Source organism: Rhinatrema bivittatum, chromosome 1, assembly GCF_901001135.1.
Source record: "Rhinatrema bivittatum chromosome 1, aRhiBiv1.1, whole genome shotgun sequence".
Classification (NCBI taxonomy): Eukaryota; Metazoa; Chordata; class Amphibia; order Gymnophiona; family Rhinatrematidae; genus Rhinatrema; species Rhinatrema bivittatum.
This window is the reverse complement of record NC_042615.1, coordinates 361855733-361873979: the sequence shown is the minus strand read 5'-3', so window position 1 is coordinate 361873979 and position 18247 is coordinate 361855733. Positions and strand designations below refer to the sequence as shown.

Here is an 18247-nt window from a genome sequence, read left to right as displayed (position 1 = left end):
TTGTTAATTCTTTCAACCAGATCTACCACTTCCACATGTAAAAATGTTATTACTAATGTAAATACCTCTATCTAATGTTATCCTCTCCCTTCTCTTCTCTTCTCCCAGTTCTTTTACCTTATTATTTGTAACTGCTTCCTTCCACACTAATAGGTTATTCAACAGTTCTTTGTACACCCCTGTTATATGTAAACCGGCATGATGTGTTTGTAACACGAATGCCAGTATATAAAAATTTTAAATAAATAAAAATAAAATAAAAATTTGCATATGTTGGTGCAACATATGCACATATATTCACTATAATGCAGTGGTATATGCATATTATTTCCATTTGAGAGTGTGCAGAGTTGTCTATAAAAAAAGATAGCAGCAGGTTCCTGTTCATACCCAGTTCAGTCCAGACTCTTGGGTTTTGCCTCCCTGCAAGTAAATGGAGACAAGAGAAAAATGTTTCATTGACACCTCATATAAGTTAGTGTTCCACCTGCAGTCTCTCAATATTTTTGTCTCCAGCAGATGGGTAGAGGTATAAAACCTGCAGGGGGTTGGTGATCCTTGGGTGCTTTAATCCTTTCCTGAAGCTAGTGCTGCTGGCTCCTTCATTCCTCTGTCTATCCTCTCTCCTCCTGAGCTGCTGCCAGACTGTTCCTCGATGCTTTGGATCAGGGAAGTGAATTTTCCTTGCTTATCACCCTATTTGTTGATTGGAAAAAAAAAAAAAAAGGTTCAGAGAGTATAGAGCAGAGCAGTCAGTACTTCAGCTCTGGTAGGGCTGCTCTTAGCTGGGTTGGTAAGGTTCCTGTGTTGTGAGGATTGATTGGAGATCAGCGGCCTGTAATGGGGGGAGAAAGCGTGACAGCAGCTGCTTGGTGAGTGGCATTAGCTGTGCGGTATCAATCTAATCATACATCTATTAACCACAATATATCAAGAACATCATGTTTTTGTTACAAATCCGGAAGTGGGCACCTGTTCCGAGGTAAGGTTAGCACTGCCAAAGAGGGAGTTAACCTTCTCTGGTCCCTACCATCGGAGGGCAACGCTTGAAGGTTCGCCAGTCGAGTATAAGACTTCGCCCTGGAAGCTCACGGTTCCCCCAGGAGGGGCACGTAGGAACCCGGCTGCTGGGACTTAGGAGACTCCCTCGGGACTGAAGATTGGTCTGGATGCAGGCGCCTCCTGCAGGTCATAGATTCCAGACGGCTGGCGCCTCCAGCAAGTCGAGTCAGTCCAGGAGTCAAAGCCAAAGAGAAGCTGAAAGCCGTTCCAAGGGTCAAAGCCAGGAGAAGGGTCCACAGCCAGTCCAGAAGCAAGCCAGGAGAAGGATCTGCAGCAAGTCCAGTAGTAAGCCAGGAGAAGGGTCCACAGCCAGTCCAGTAGTAAGCCAGGAGAAGGATCCTCAGCCAGTCCAAGGTCAAGCCAAATGAAGAACGACAACCGGTCCAGGGGTCAGAAGCCAAGAATCAGACCAACAAGGAAGAAGAACAGAAGCGGGACGAAGACCAGGAACGGAGACCAGGAACACCAACGCCGAATCCGGAACCAGAAGCCAATACCAGGGCAAGGTCTGAGAAGCAGACAGTCGGCGGCCATAACAGTTTTATTAATCACACACGCTTTATATAAATACATGTATTAATACAAAATATATCATCAACTATTTTGTACATTGACAGTTACAGCTACCAATGTAAATATTACTTAAACATCATAATAATGATCACCATAGCATATCCCCTTTTAAAACCTCACACACATGCTTACTCTCCATTCATCCATCACACCATCCATCCTTCATACACATCTAAAGACATTTTCTAAAATATCAACCAATTACCCCTTCCCACCAATCAACTATTAACTTTCAATGTTCCCTTTCAATGTTCCCAACAAGGACCTTTGTTTCGCCCATCAGGGGTTATAATCCTACGTCTTCTTGTTCCCCCAAATCACTGATTCAATATCTTCTACACCACCAACTTCCACTGCTGCCAACTCCCCTGTTCATATGTGTCCAGATATACCCTTTACACCTACAATATACAAACAACATTAGTAATATCAACTCCAAGGCATCATATATTGTCAAAAATTCTTAAACTCTGAACCACTTACTGATATTTCCTCCTGTCATAACCATCCATACCACTCTTCTCTTTCCACAGCTACTAGGGATGTGCAGCAGGGACGGATACGTTTGATTCGGTATTCATATTCGTCAGGACCTAAATCCATTACATCTGTTTTCGGGGGACCCTGATTCGTTCATTAGTTACATATGGTATTCGTTTCCCATTAAAGTTAAAAAAAAAACCCATCCCAACCCTTTAAATTTAATTAACTACAACCCCCCACCTTCCTGACCCCCCAAGACTTGCCAAAGGTCCCTGGTGGTCCAGCAGGGGTCCTGGAGCATTCTCCTGCACTCGGGCCGTCGGCTGCCGGTATTCAAAATGGCGCCGATAGCCTTTGCCCTTACTATGTCACAGGGGCTACCGGTGCCATTGGTCTGCCCCTGACACATGGTAGGAGCAATGGACGGACGGCACCTTCTTGTACTCCTACACAAACATATGAAACCTTCCACCCACTCCGAAAACTAATGGTTTTTAAACAAAATAAAAAACTTGAAGAAAAAGCATTTCTATTAATTGTGTAGGCATTGAGATTACATGTGAAATATACAGAATATAAAGGTAATAAGTATGGTTAAAAAATAGCTCAAACTACAGTATTATAGCAGCAGGGGCTGTTCTTTTGATGAATATATAAGTCTAAACTTAGGCAGACAAACTACTATGAATATGGATCTCTTTGCTTTATATCCCATATATTGCAACAGGGGTTGGCAACACCAGTCTTGTCCTCTTGCACCGAGGATGAGTCTCCCAGGACTACTGCCCAGGAGGTAAGGGTTAGGTTGGCCAATGGCCATCATAATTGGTGATTCAATTATTAGAGGACCACCTGGTAATTTGCCAAGCTGGTGCGAAGGCGATGGACCTCACATGTCATCTAGATAGGATTTTAGCAGTGCTGGAGAGAAGCCGGCTGTCATGGAACATGTGGACACCAACGACATAGGAAAATGTGGGAGGGAGGTTCTGGAAGCCAAATTTAGGATTTTAGGTAGAAAGCTGAAATCCAGAACCTCCAGAGTGGCATTCTCTGAAATGTTCCCTATTCCATGTGCAGGTCCCCAGAGACAGGCAGAGGTCTGGAGTCTCAATGTATGGATAAGACGATGGCGCAGGGAAAAGGGATTCAGTTTTGTAAGGAACTGGACAACCTTTTGAGGAAGGGGAAACTTTTCCAAAAGGATGGACTCCACCTTAACCAGAGTGGAACCAAGCTGTTGGTGCTAACTTTTAAAAAGGAGATAGTAGAGGCTTTAAAAGTAGTACAAGGGGGAAAGCCGACAGTCACTCAGCAGTGCATGGTTCAGAGAAAGGTATCTTCGAAGGATACTAATGAAACGAGAGTTAGGGCATCCCAACAGAGAGGTTCCAATAAAAGCAAACGTAGTCCATGTGCCTATAAGTAAAGAATCACCTGAACTGAAGGATTCCAAATTATCCCTCTCAACTGAAAAGCAGGTTGTTAATACAAACAAAAAACACACTTTGAAATGTCTGTATGCTAATGCCAGAAGTCTAAGAAGTAAGATGGGAGAATTAGAGTGTATAGCAGTAAATGATGAGATTGACATAACTGGCATCACAGAGACATGGTGGAAGAAGGATAACTAATGAGACAGTGCTATATCAGGGTACAAATTATATTGTAGTGATAGGAAGGATCAACTTGGTGGGGCTATGGCGCTTTATGACCAGGAGGGCATAGAGTCAAACAGAATAAAGTTCAAACAAGAGACTAAATGCACAGTAGAATCTATATGGTAGAAATCCCATGTGTTGGGTAAAATGATAGGAGTATAACACTGTCCACCTGGCCAAAATGATTAGTCGGACGATGAAATGCTAAGAGAAATCAAGGCAGCTAATAAATTTGGCAGTACAGTAATAATCGGAGATTTCAGTTACCCCAATATTGTCTGGGTAAATGTAACATCAGGACATGATAGAGACATAACGTTTCAGGTTGGAATAAGCAACTGCTTCATGGAGCAATTGGTTCAGGTCAGATCTAATTCTTAGAGGAATGCACGATTTGGTGAGAGAGGCGGTGGGGCCACTTGGCAATAGTGATCATAACATGATCAAATTTGATCTAATGACTAGAAGGGGGACAATATGTAAATCTATAGCTCTAACACTAAATTTTCAAAAGGGAATCTGATAAAATGAGGAAAATGAAAAAAAAAACTGAAAGATGCAACTGCAAAGGTTAAAAGTGTACAACAGGCGTGGACAAGTGGATTGTGATAAATTGCAGGAGCATTTTGCGAGACTGGAAGATTGGGCATTCAAATAGCAGATGAAATTTAACGTGGAAAAGTGCACAAGTGGGAAAAATAACCCTTGCTGTAGTTACATGATGTTAGGTTCCATATTAGGAGCTACCACCCAGGAAAAAGATCTAGGCTTCATAGTAGATAATATATTGAAATTGTCTGCTCAGTGTGCTGCGGCAGTCAAAAAAGCAAACAGAATGTAAGGAATTATTAGAAAGGGAATGGTTAATAAAACAGAAAATGTCATAATGCCTCTGTATCGCTTCATGGTGAGACTGCACCTTGAGTACTGTGTACAATTCTGGTCGCCGCATCTCAAGAAAGATATAGTTGCACTGGAGAAGGTACAGAAAAGGGTGACCAAAATGATAAAGGGGATGGAATGGCTCCCCTATGAGGAAAGGCTAGAGGTTAGGGCTGTTCAGCATGGAGAAGAGATGGCCAAGGGGAGATATAATAGAGGTCTAAAAAATCATGAGATGTCTAGAACAGGTAAATGTGAATCAGTTATGTACTCTTTCGGATAATAGAAGGACTGGGGGCACTCCATGAAGTTAGCAAGTAGCACATTTAAAACTAATTGTAAAACGTTTTTTCACTCAGTGCACAATTAAGCTCTGGAATTTGTTGCCAGAGGATGTGGTTAGTGCAATTAGTGTAGCTGGGTTTAAAAAAGGTTTGGATAAGTTCTTGGAGGAGAAGTTCATTAACTGCAATTAATCAAGTTGACTTAGGGAATATCCACTGCTATTATTGGCATTAAAAGCATGGGATCTATTTAATGTTTTGGGTACTTGCCAGGTTCTTATGGCCTGGATTGGCCACTGTTGGAAACAGGATGCTGGGCTTGATGGACCCTTGGTCTGACCCAGTATGGCAGCTTCTTATGTTCTTAAGGAATGCTATAAACAGGTCTCGTTTTCAAGCTATTCACAATGAATATGTATAAGATGTATTTGAATATATTGCCTCCACTATTTGCAAATATATACCATGCATATTTATTGTGGACTGGATATCCTGAGAATGAGACCTATTTTTGGCACTCCAGGACAAGAATTGCCTAATCCTATGTCACACAATAAGAAACCCACTTTGGTACAGGTGTGGACAAATTTTGTCCTTGAGGACTCCTAGCCAGTTGTGTTTTCATGATAACCCTAATGGTTATGAATGAAATAGATTTGCATGCAATTGAGGCAGTGTACATGCAAATCTATCTAATACATATTTATTAAAAATGTCCTGAAAATCTGAATGGCTATGGACCTTCAAGGACTGCAGTTCCCCACATTTGTTTTAGCACATGTATCTGAATTACCTGATGTTTATGCATGTATTCTCGACAGGAATAGCTTTTGTTAAAGAAGACTTGAAGCTGAAGCTTAATAACATTCATTGCTTAAATATATGCTGTAATTACAGACATCTGCCTATTTTGAAACCAGAGGCTGTGGCCAAGGCACTGCTGGATGGAATATTGACTAATAAGAAAATGATTTTTGTTCCTTCCTTTTTAAGCTTCCAATTAATTCTGAATTTGTAAGTATATTTAAACAGTTATCATTTTTGCTAGGGCCTTTAACCCACTGAACAATCACATTATTTTTTTACCTTTGCTAGTTGTTTAATGTGGTAAACATTTGAGACAGGTCAAGCTGAAAAAATATGCTGGCTTTTTGTGTTACTTCTCCAAAGTTTTTGTGGTTTGGCTTTTCAAGAATGCCAAATTAATTTTGATCTATCAGTTTTGAGGTTTTTTTGAGATTACAGACTCAGTTTAGTATCCTTCTTCAAAATTCTCTGACTTAGTTATGGCATATGCAGTACCAGGTGTCTTATTGCCCATACATCCACTGAAAAATATTAATAACAAAACCTCCAAGATCTGTATTTACTTTATCAAGCCCTTACCTCATTCCTGTAACCCTGATCTGTGCTTTCACAGAGATGCCAGGGCACCCTGAGTCTAAATCCTGGATTCACTCTGAATACAGGTCCTCCATTGGGGGGAAGGATAAACTTCCAAGACCCTAGATGTAATTTGTATTTTTTTCTGAGTGCCAGTACAGAAGCTGGACACTGTGATACTATTCCTACATAAACGTTTACTGTAGAAATGGTTCAACAGGAATAATTTTAGCACTTGATATGAGTCTCTCAAATAAGGTCCCATAATGGAATTGAATTCTGTGAATCTGTGGTCCCTTAATTTGACCATCAGGGTCCGTTCAGTATCCCTGGATGGAATATTAAGATGCCATGAGCAAACTGGAAAGGGTATCTCCAATCCCATAAGGACTCCTGTGAAATACCTGGATCCACTACTTCATCTTGAATTCTTCAGTTTTCTCCCCATCTCCCTCTTGTACCTTGTAGGCACCTCCGTGGCTGTTTGCTCTAAGGGAGCACCTGTGTGATGGGTCTTTCCTTCTCTCTCCTCCCAGTAATGCTACCAGTTGGGTATCCTCTTCTTCACAATGAATTGCTGAATGGATAATGGAATCCCTCAGATTGAAAAACAGCTGGATGACTTGGAAAAAGCTCAGATCCCTCTCTCTCTCTCTCTGGGGTAGGAAGAGTGGGTGAAACTTCCTCCCAGAAAAAAATCTTACAAATGAGTTCACAACTCAAAAAATAAAAGTGATAAATTACTAACCACTGAATGTGGTTTGGAAATAACTTTCTGAGCTGAGACTCCTCATTCAAATCTTTGGGCCTGTACTTTGAAAACTTAAGGGAAATGAAATGAAACAGACACTATATTCTCAAAGCCAAGCCAAATGTAATAGAGATGTGAATCGTGTCCTCGATCGTCTTAACGATCGATTTCGGCTGGGAGGGGGAGGGAATCGTATTGTTGCCGTTTGGGGGGGTAAAATATCGTGAAAAATCGTGAAAAATCGTAAAAAATCAAAAAAACGTAAAATCGCAAAACTGGCACATTAAAACCCCCTAAAACCCACCCCCGACCCTTTAAATTAAATCCCCCACCCTCCCGAACCCCCCCCAAATGACTTAAATAACCTGCGGGTCCAGCGGCGGTCCGGAACGGCAGCGGTCCGGAACGGGCTCCTGCTACTGAATCTTGTTGTCTTCGGCCGGCGCCATTTTCCAAAATGGCGCCGAAAAATGGCGGCGGCCATAGACGAACACGATTGGACAACAGGAGGTCCTTCCGGACCCCCGCTGGACTTTTGGCAAGTCTTGTGGGGGTCAGGAGGCCCCCCCCAAGCTGGCCAAAAGTTCCTGGAGGTCCAGCGGGGGTCAGGGAGCGATTTCCCGCCGCGAATCGTTTTCGTACGGAAAATGGCGCCGGCAGGAGATCGACTGCAGGAGGTCGTTCAGCGAGGCGCCGGAACCCTCGCTGAACGACCTCCTGCAGTCGATCTCCTGCCGGCGCCATTTTCCGTACGAAAACGATTCGCGGCGGGAAATCGCTCCCTGACCCCCGCTGGACCTCCAGGAACTTTTGGCCAGCTTGGGGGGGGCCTCCTGACCCCCACAAGACTTGCCAAAAGTCCAGCGGGGGTCCGGAAGGACCTCCTGCCGTCCAATCGTGTTCGTCTATGGCCGCCGCCATTTTTCGGCGCCATTTTGGAAAATGGCGCCGGCCGAAGACAACAAGATTCAGTAGCAGGAGCCCGTTCCGGACCGCTGCCGTTCCGGACCGCCGCTGGACCCGCAGGTTATTTAAGTCATTTGGGGGGGGGGGTTCGGGAGGGTGGGGGATTTAATTTAAAGGGTCGGGGGTGGGTTTTAGGGGGTTTTAGTGTGCCGGCTCACGATTCTAACGATTTATAACGATAAATCGTTAGAATCTCTATTGTATTGTGTTCCATAACGGTTTAAGACGATATTAAAATTATCGGACGATAATTTTAATCGTCCTAAAACGATTCACATCCCTAAAATGTAATGCCCCCTTGACCACTTACCTCGCAGGGCATTCCTGGGTATGGGACCGACCTGGCGGGAGCCCCCCTAGGGCAGATTCTGTTGGTCCTCACATTCTTGGCGCCTGATGCCTCCACCTGGGGAAGAAGGTGTTAGTGGGTGGGATTTCCCTCCCTTCACCCCAGGAAAACAAATGGGACTGTGAACAAGGCTGGCAGTGTGTACAAATATAAACAGGTTTATTAGACTAATAAGTATATATAGATTTCTACATGACTATGCACATTGCTAATAGGTTGTCAAACAGTACACTTATCTTTTTTTTTTTTACTTATATTTTATTGAGTTTCACTATAAACAACAAGACAATTCTTGTGGTGGCAAATCCAAAATAGGGATACAAAATATAGTATGAATAAAAGACAATAATAAGCATGTATATATAAGCCCTTATGGATCAAGTCCCCAATCTGGGGAGGATTACACACCTTCAAGTAAATGTAACAATATACAGTACTCAAAGGAAAAGATAGTTGTCTAACAACTGAGAATATCCGTTAATTGGATTCTTACGCTGTGATGACACTTATGGAAGTTAACAAGGACTTTATTCTAGATGGTACTTTATCCACTAAAAATAAAGGACAATTGCAAAGACTGAAAGAAAACATATGAATTCCCCTTATACTTAATGCAGCATTTACATGGGAATTTAAAAAAAACCAAACAATCCCCCAATTTGTAAGACTCTAGGTTTCAATATCAGGGATTGCTGACAACGTTTTTGAGTCTGCTTTGCAACATCAGGAAATACTCTCACTTGTAAATTTAAGGACTCAGATTTATGCCTGAAGAAAAGATGTAAGACCCAATCTCTGTCAGGTTCGAGAAGAAAAGTAACTATTAGTGTGGCCGGTGATATTTCCTCAGATATTGATTGCTCTAAAATGGCTGACAAATTATCTATTTCTAGAGCAGGCTCTTATTCTTGTTGTGATGGTGTAACCGAGCCTCTTCTCATGCCCCTATATAAAAAGCTTTTTCTATAGGTGGTAAAGCCTGATCAAAAAATTTCAAAACTTCCAGTAAGTACTTTTTTTTTAACATATCCTTTGGAGTGATCAGAGGACTTTTTGGAAAACTTATGAACCTTAAGGTCCGATTTCTTACAGTATTTTCCAGATTTTCCATTTTTAAAGACAATTGAGAATTCTCCTTAATTAGAGTAGATTACAAAGCTTTTAAAGATTCTATCTCAGTCTTATTAATGTCCACAAAGTTCTCTGTCTGTAATTTAAAAAAATTCCAAGGGTAGATATCTTAACTCCAATATCCGCAACTTTAGGTTCCAGTGGTTTAAACTGAGATGATATAACTTTTCCAAGTACTTCTGTGGCCTCTCAGACTGAATCCCATGTAATATAAGAGGGTCTTACCAAATAAGAAGCAGTATCGATGCCTTGAGTCTCCAAACCTGATTCCTGTGCAGAAATCCGCGTTCTAGCTTCCATAGCTCTGTCTCCTTCCACAGCTCCCCGCTGCAAATTGGTGGGATCAAGAGCTTGTTCCTCGGAGACTAAGGCTAGTCTCTACGCGGGGAGCAAAGAATAAAGCCATTGAGCACACCTGCCTGCACTTCTGTCCCATCTGGGGTTGAAGCTCTTGTCATTGCAGGATTCAGTGGGGGACTCCGAGTGCTGGGTGAAAGTGTGAATGAGTCAAGAGAGAGTTCCCCTCTCAGCGACTCAGACTCCGGCGGTATCGACCCTCGAAGGACATGTGTGTCCATAGGTCCAGGTAAGTTGGGGCGGGGGGGGGGGGGCTGTTTACATTGCCCTCTCCCTGACCCGTTTCATCTGTGAAGAATGCGGCATTACAGAGGATAAAACATCCAAAGCAATAGTGGAATGCACAAACCAAGCATTAGACTGCCATCTTGACTTGACTCCTCCCCAGCACACTTATCTATTCATGGTTAGTAGTCTCAGGCCAGGCAACTATATACATTTCTACAAGATCGCAAGAACATTTAATATTTGGCAACTTGGGGTTGTTGGCCCCCACTACATACCACCCTTTAAAATAGAAGGGACCTCTTGAATTCCTGATTCATCAAATGTTATTATTATTTTCTCCCTTTTTCCCCCCAAGTCTCACCCATGTGAGAAGATGCAACTGGGCTGGTGGGCAGTGTTGGCCTGGGGGAATCCATGATAACTAAACCATTGCCATCTCCTCTGTGCTGATTCTACTCCATTGAAAGGTGTGTGCCAATGTTGGGGTCCACGCCCTCCTGGGGACCCACCTCCACCTCCTGGTCTGTTGCTGGCATCCACACCTTCCTGGGGGACCTAACTCCACCTCCTGGAATGCTGCTGGGGCTCACACCCTACTGGGAAATCCACATGCACCTCTGGACCTGCCACTGGGTCCCCTTCCTACTAGAGGATCACTTTAACTGCCGCTGGGGTTCACATTCTCCTGGGGGATTGCTTGATCTGCCGCAGGGGTCCCTTTGCTCAAGGGGAACCCAGGATCAACTCTTGATCTTCTGCTGGGTTCCACACTCTCCTGATGAACCACTTGAACTGCCACTGGGGTCTCTTTGCTCAAGGGTGAACCAAGGTTATCTCCCGATGTGCCGCTGAGGGTCCTCTTCCTCCTTGGGACCACTCAATCTGCCGCTAGGGTCCACACTCTCCTGGGGGCCCATTCGATCTGCTGCTTGGGTCCTCTTCCTCCTGGGGGACTGCTCAATCTGCCACTGGGGTCCACAACCTCTTGGGGGACTGCTCCACCTCCGGATTTGCTGCTGTCCTTCAGTTCTTTTCCCTTGGTAGGAGGGTTTTTTCCTGGCTTGGGTTTACCGCTCCACTAGGCACATGATTTATTTATCGATCAGTGATTCAGGCCCTCCCCAGTCTCAGCTTGCAGTGATTTTAGCCTCGCTAAGCTCATGGCCAGTCTTCACTGTTACGCAGCCTGGATAGGTCACCTTCTCTCAGCCAAAAAGGCCAAGACCCAGCCAGGACCATGGAAAGAGAATATAGGCATACCCTTCCATCCTGCCTGGCTTTTTTTTTCTATTGTCTGAGAACTGGGTACCCAAGGATCTGACACCGCTTATTAGTCAGGGTCAGAATATGTTTGCATCCTAGGACTGTTTTTCACTACATTTCTCTCATAAATCCCTTTCTCATTCAGAATTCTCCAATGTAGGATTTTTCCATAGCTATGTAATTAAGGATTTTGTTATCCCATGATTTAAAGTGATATTTCACTGCAAATTACCAACAGTATTCCATTGGCCTGTGAGATGCAAATCCCCTACCTGATTCTCTGACTCATTTATTCAATGGTCATTTAACCACCTTCACAGTAAGGGGTCCGGCAACCTTTTCAATCTTATTCTGGATTTCCTGGGCTGGCGGCTCATGTTACATAGCTGCATTGTCCTCTTTTCTTTTTTTCTCTGCTACAGTTCACTTAAATGGTAGCATGCTCTCTAACTTCCATCTTCCTTGGGAGGTGGGTTTCACAAACAATCTGCACCATCACTAGGGGTCACTCACTATCATGCAAGCAAAAATAAACCATTGCAGCAGTTGCCAATGGGAGATCTATGTCAGAGATGGTAAATTCCTCTATGCTATTCTGAGTGACCTAGCTATCAGACCATGCTGCTTAGTAGGGATCCCAATGGAATCCTACACTTTTGACTGTTCCTTGTTGTGAATTTAGGTTTAGGTTCAGATTTACTAAGCTTTTTACCATAAACACAGAATTGGAGAAAAGCCTTAGTAAATCAGACCCTTAGGCCTGGATTTTCCTATGTCGCACAGCTTAGTGAATCCCGCGATAACAGGGGGTGGGGGTGAGGGGCGAAGGGAGGGTGGGCCTGCGAAAGCCGGCAGCAATCACACCACTGCGGTGTTATCGATGCCGGCTTTCGCACCCAATAGCGCTACTGTGAAAGGTGGTGCTATTGGGCGCACTACTGGCGGCGATAAGGTGGCTTACCTTATCGCCGCCAGCAAAGTTACCTCCGCGTCTGCCTCCTCGCCATCCCGACTCCTCCCCTTCCGGCCCCCACTCCGCCCCCGGCAACCTATCGCACGTGAAAAGTCCCTTTTCGCATGCAATAGGCTTACAAAATAACCCCCTTAGTCTGTTATATTCAGCAGTATTGTTACCGTTTGGAAGTGGTCTGCATTCTACTTGAGAGCACACTTTAATTGATGTATCTGCTACTTCAGAGGCAGTTTCTCTCTGTGTTTTCTCTACTCAGGCCTAGCTTCAGAATAAACCTATAAGCATACCTTTTGCCATAGGCAGTGCAATGGGGTAGGCCACCAGGGCCATGGCCTAGCCAACTATTTTCCCTCACAAAACATCAGCAACTAAGGAACTTGGAGGGCAGTAGGAGGGGGAAAAAGGAAGTGAGTCCAGCCCTTGAGGAGTGCCTGATAACCCTGACTATTATTTTTGCTTGTATAGGGATTCCTTCCAGGCAAGGCAGGACTGTCAAGAGGCCCTTGCAGGCCAAAATGTGTCCCATCACCTTGATACTATGTCGCATGCACATATACACACATGCATTTTCTGTGTGTGTGTGTGTGTGTCTCTCTCTCTCTCTCTCTTCGTCCTGTCAAGGGATGACCCCAGCACTTTCTCCCCATCCCCAAGCCTAACCCCAGAACTCTCCTGATATCCTCAGACCTGACACCAGCACTTTCTCTCTACTCTAGCCTCAGCACTTTCTCCATCCCCCTTTCCCTGACCCCAGCACTCTCCTCCTTGCTAGGCATGGGCATCAAGGCTCCTCCCAGCCCTCTGCTTCCTGCTTCAGCAATTCCTAGGCAGAATGCAGGAAACAGGATGGGAGGAGGTGAGATTGGAGTGGACAGAGCAGAGCAAAGAAGAGCTATTCTGCTTTTTAAACTAGTGCCTTCCCGCTTGTTGTTTCTTTCTCTTCCCATGCAACCTGCAGGGAACAGGAGGGAAGGGGCTGATACATGGAGATTATGTAGGCATATCTGGAGACAAGAGACTTCATTTTAATCCCTGAGTCTATGGGTAAAATCTGGAGAATTTCCAGTTGTGTCCATCCCAGCCCCCCTTTTTAAGAACTTATTGGTGACTGACTGGATAGACTTTACCAGTCAGCTGCCTTCTGCTGTTCACAATCAAGAGTGGATGGAGGGGGTGGTTTCTTCTAATCCTTTCTCATCTTGTGACAGTTGTGACTTTTTCTGCCATTCCCACTTTAAATTGTGATGCAGCTCCCTTTTCTAAAACATTTGCTGACAGAGGTAGAGCTATATAGGAACTGGAACTGCTGTGAAAAAGCTACGAAAATCCCATTTTTTTTGTAGAATTTCTACCATTTTTTAAATTCAAGGCCTAGAAAACAAGTGGCACATATTTTTTGATTCAGATGTATGAGAACTAAATGTATGCATGTCCATACATACATTTGCATTCATATGAGATTGACTGGACCCTTTCATCATTGTGATTGTGAATGCGAATACATATTATGAAGCTCTTCAGGTTACTTTTAATACGTTTTTACTTAGCATGTGTTGCATTTGTTCCAGAGGTTGATAGCATAAATCCTGGTCATTTTTTTGTGTTGGAAATTACTGTTTTTTCTTTTTTTGAGTTTTGAAATTTGTGCTTGACTTTTAACCTGTTTGTTCACTAAAATCTGGTTTTAGATGACTATCAGAAAGGGGAGGTGGGAAGCTGGTAAATACATGGATCACAGCCAGCTCATATGGATCATGATTCTCATGATCCAGAAAAAAAAAATCAGCTCATTTCTCTGTCAAATCTCCAAGTTTTTCTTGTACCTAGGGAAGTAGCAACAGCCACAATAGCTTTGCTCCTGCAAACTTTCTAAGGTTCTTCTCCTAACATGTTTTACTCTCTCCACAGCTTTCTTCCAGAGCGTGCTTTGGCAGCTTTAAACAAACTGCAAGGAATTAAATTTGACGCCATTATCCAGGCCAGCAAGAAAGAAGAATAGATGAATGGGTTCCTTCGGGCAGTATATAGATGTTCAAGGCCTCAGATTCAAATTCATATAAAGTTCTGAAAAATACAAGTCAGTGCTTTGCTTTTAGCCAATAGTTTTTATAAAGGAAATCAACATCAGTACTAAAAATAAACAAAAACTTAACTGCTGTACATTAACATAAAAGCTATACCCAGAGAAACCAAATGGCCAAAGTGTAGGAGGGAGCTTTTAGGCCAGTCCTGGATTTCTTACAACCCTATCCTGATAAATTATGGTTCTTGCAGAGCTAATTTCAAATGGTAGAAACTGGGCCTGCAAATACCATAATTCAGTGGAATATTAAGTTAAAAAAACCAGGAGTGGCCAAAACTCTTCCTCCTTGAACTGAGTCACTTGGCAGTTCTGTGTTCCATCAAGTAAAAACCATTCAGGATTATTTCTCATCATGCCCTGCTCTTACTGAAAATGTCATATTATGTGACAACTAGATGAAATTGATCTTCATTAAAATATTTTTGTTTAGTTTTTTTTAATTATTTCGGAGGGGGAGGGGCTGTGTGTTCTTAATATGATGCAAAATATTCCATCTAAACATGGGGGGTCTTGCCCATTATCTAGGGCAGGGGTTCTCACCCTTTTTGGGAGCGTGGACCCCCTTACAACCTCCAAAATATTTGAGGACTCCCACATGCTTCCATTCCATTTTTACCTACAGTTATGTACCATATATAGAAAGGTTATTAATATAATAACAAAGAAATAATTATATGCATATCAGGTTTATTCAAAATATATAAAATGTATTAAATGATGCTTTCTGATATAAATGGAATACATATAATTGAAAGCACAGCAGTAAATGTGCAAGAATGCACTTATATTCAATAACTTGCATAGTGAAACTACAAGCACCCTCACAGCTGGATCTGGAGCAACTGGTGGGAATGTATAGGGGGAAGGAGGGACAGATAGAGACTGCAGGGTGGGAAAAAGAAACAGAGTGGTGGAGATAGACTGTTGGAGAGAGAGAGAGAAAGAGAGTGAGTGGTGGGGATGGACTGTGGGAAGGAGAAAGACTGGTGGAGGGAGAGCAGATTGCTAGAAATGTACTGAAAGAAACATACTTGATGGAAATGGAAATGGACTGGTGGAGGGAGAGAGAGAGAGACAAACTGGTGGGGATGGACTGATGGAGGGAGATTGGTATAAGGAGACAGAGAGAGAGGGACTGGTGGAGGGGAGAGAGAGAGAGAGAGAGCTTTATGAGGATGGACTGGTAGAGAGGGAGAGAGAGAGAGATTGGTTGGGACGGATTGTGGAGAGAGGAGAGAGAGAAACTTGCAGGATGGACTGGTGGAGGGAGAGAGAGGGACTGGTTAGGATGGACCATGAAGCAGAGACTCACTCAGAGAGAGACTGGTGGGGAAGACTATAGCGATAGAAGTATACTATCGTCCACCTGGTCAAGATGGTGAGACAGACAGTGAAATGCTAAGAGCAATTAGGGAAGCTAACCAAATTGGTAGTGTGGTAATAATGGGAGATTTTAATTACCCCAATATTGACTGGGTAAATGTATCATCAGTACATGCTAGAGAAATAAAGTTCCTGGATGGAATAAATGACAGTTTTATGGAACAATTGGTTCAGGAACTGACAAGAAAGGGAACAATTTTAGATCTAATTCTCAGTAGAGCATAGGATTTGGTGAGAGAGGTAATGGTGGTGGAGCCGCTTGGCAATAGTGATCATAATATGATCAAATTTGAATTAATGACTGGAAGGGGGATAGTAAGCAAATGCATGGCTCTCGTGCTAAACTTTCAAAAGGGAAATTTTGATAAAATGAGAAAAATAGAAAAAAGCTGAAAGGAGAAGCAACAAAGGTAAGAAGTGTGCAAGAGGTGTGGTCATTGATGTATTCCACAGTCCAGATATATTCCACACAGTAAGAAAGGTGGAAGGAAGGCAAAACCATTACCGGCATGGTTAAAAGGGGAGGTGAAAGAATCTATTTTAGTCAAAAGATCTTTATTCAAAAATTGGAAGATGGATCCAACAGAAGAAAATAGGATAATGCATAAGCGTTGGCAAGTTAAATATAAGACATTCATAAGACAGGCTAAGAGAGAATTTGAAAAGAAGTTGGCCATAGAGGCAAAAACTCACAGTAAAAACTTTTTAAAATATATCCGAAGCAGAAAGCCTGTGAGGGAGTCAGTTGGACTGTTAGATGATCGAGGGGTTAAAGGGGCACTTAGAGAAGATAAGGCCATCATGGAAAGATTAAATGATTTCTTTGCTTCGGTGTTTACTGAAGAGGATCTTGGAGAGGTACGCGTACCGGAGAAGGATTTCATGGGTAATGATTCAGATGGACTGAACCAAATCACGATGAACCTAGAAGATGTGATAGGCCTGATTGATAAACTGAAGAGTAGTAAATCACCAGGACCAGATGGTATACACCCCAGGGTTCTGAAGGACCTAAAAAATGAAATTTCCAATCTATTAGTAAAAATTTGTAACCTATCATTCAAATCATCCTTGGTACCTGAAGACTGGAGGGTAGATAATGTAACCCAAATATTTAAAAAGGGCTCCAGGGGCGATCCGTGAAACAAGAGACTGGTTAGCCTGACTTCAGTGCCAGGAAAAATAGTGGAAAGTGTTCTAAATATCAAAATCACAGAACATATTGAAAGACATGGTTTAATGGAACAAAGTCAGCATGGCTTTACCCAAGGCAAGTCTTGCCTCACAAATGTGCTTCAATTTTTTGAAAGAGTTAATAAACATGTAGATAAAGGTGAACCGGTAGATGTAGTGTATTTGGATTTTCAGAAGGCGTTTGACAAAGTTCCTCATGGGAGGCTTCTAGGAAAAGTAAAATGTCATGGGATAGGTGGCGATGTCCTTTCGTGGATTACAAACTGGCTAAAAGACAGGAAACAGAGAGTAGGATTAAATGGACAATTTTCTCAGTGGAAGGGAGTGGACAGTGGAGTGCCTCAGGGATCTGTATTGGGACCCTTACTTTTCAATATATTTATAAATGATCTGGAAAGAAATACGATGAGTGAGGTAATCAAATTTGCAGATGATACAAAATTGTTCAGAGTAGTTAAATCACAAGCAGATTGTGATAAATTGCAGGAAGACCTTGTGAGACTGGAAAATTGGGCATCCAAATGGCAGATGAAATTTAATGTGGATAAGTGCAAGGTGATGCATATAGGGAAAAATAACCCATGCTATAGTTACACAATGCTAGATTCCGTATTAGGAGCTAGCACCCAAGAAAGAGATCTAGGCGTCATAGTGGATAACACATTGAAATCGTCAGTTCAGTGTGCTGCGGCAGTCAAAAAAGCAAAAGAATTTTGGGAATTATTAGAAAGGGAATGGTGAATAAAACGGAAAATGTCATAATGCCTCTGTATCGCTCCATGGTGAGACCACACCTTGAATACTGTGTACAATTCTGGTCGCTGCATCTCAAAAAAGATATAGGTGCGATGGAGAAGGTACAGAGAAGTGTGACCAAAATGATAAAGGGAATGGAACAGCTCCCTTATGAGGAAATAATAGTTAGGACTTTTCAGCTTGGAGAAGAGACGGATGAGGGGGGATATGATAGAGGTGTTTAAAATCATGAGAAGTCTAGAACAAGTAAATGGGAATCAGTTATTTACTCTTTTGGATAATAGAAAGACTAGGAGGCACTACATGAAGTTAGCATGTGACACTTTTAAAACTTATCAGAGAAAGTTCTTTTTCACTCATAAGAACATAAGAACATAAGAAATTGCCATGCTGGGTCAGACCAAGGGTCCATCAAGCCCAGCATCCTGTTTCCAACAGAGGCCAAAACCAGGCCCCAAGAACCTGGCAATTACCCAAACACTAAG

General features: G+C 42.8%; 1 protein-coding gene across 3 annotated transcripts in view; it reads left to right on the top strand.

Annotated features, from left to right (window-relative positions):
* The window catches only part of LOC115090919 (17-beta-hydroxysteroid dehydrogenase 13-like), a 171168-nt gene extending 156310 nt beyond the window's left edge, over positions 1 to 14858 (top strand). Inside the window, exons 6-7 of one of the 3 annotated variants that reach the window (XM_029600598.1) lie at positions 5843 to 5959; positions 14255 to 14858. In XM_029600598.1, coding sequence (XP_029456458.1) covers positions 5843 to 5959; positions 14255 to 14345 — 208 coding nt within the window. In that variant the 3' untranslated portion in view covers positions 14346 to 14858. Of the gene's footprint in view, positions 1 to 5842; positions 5960 to 6796; positions 6972 to 14254 lie in introns of those variants that run through there. The other 2 variants (XM_029600609.1, XM_029600618.1) reach the window with 2 other exon arrangements.
* The last annotated feature ends 3389 nt before the right edge of the window (positions 14859 to 18247 follow it).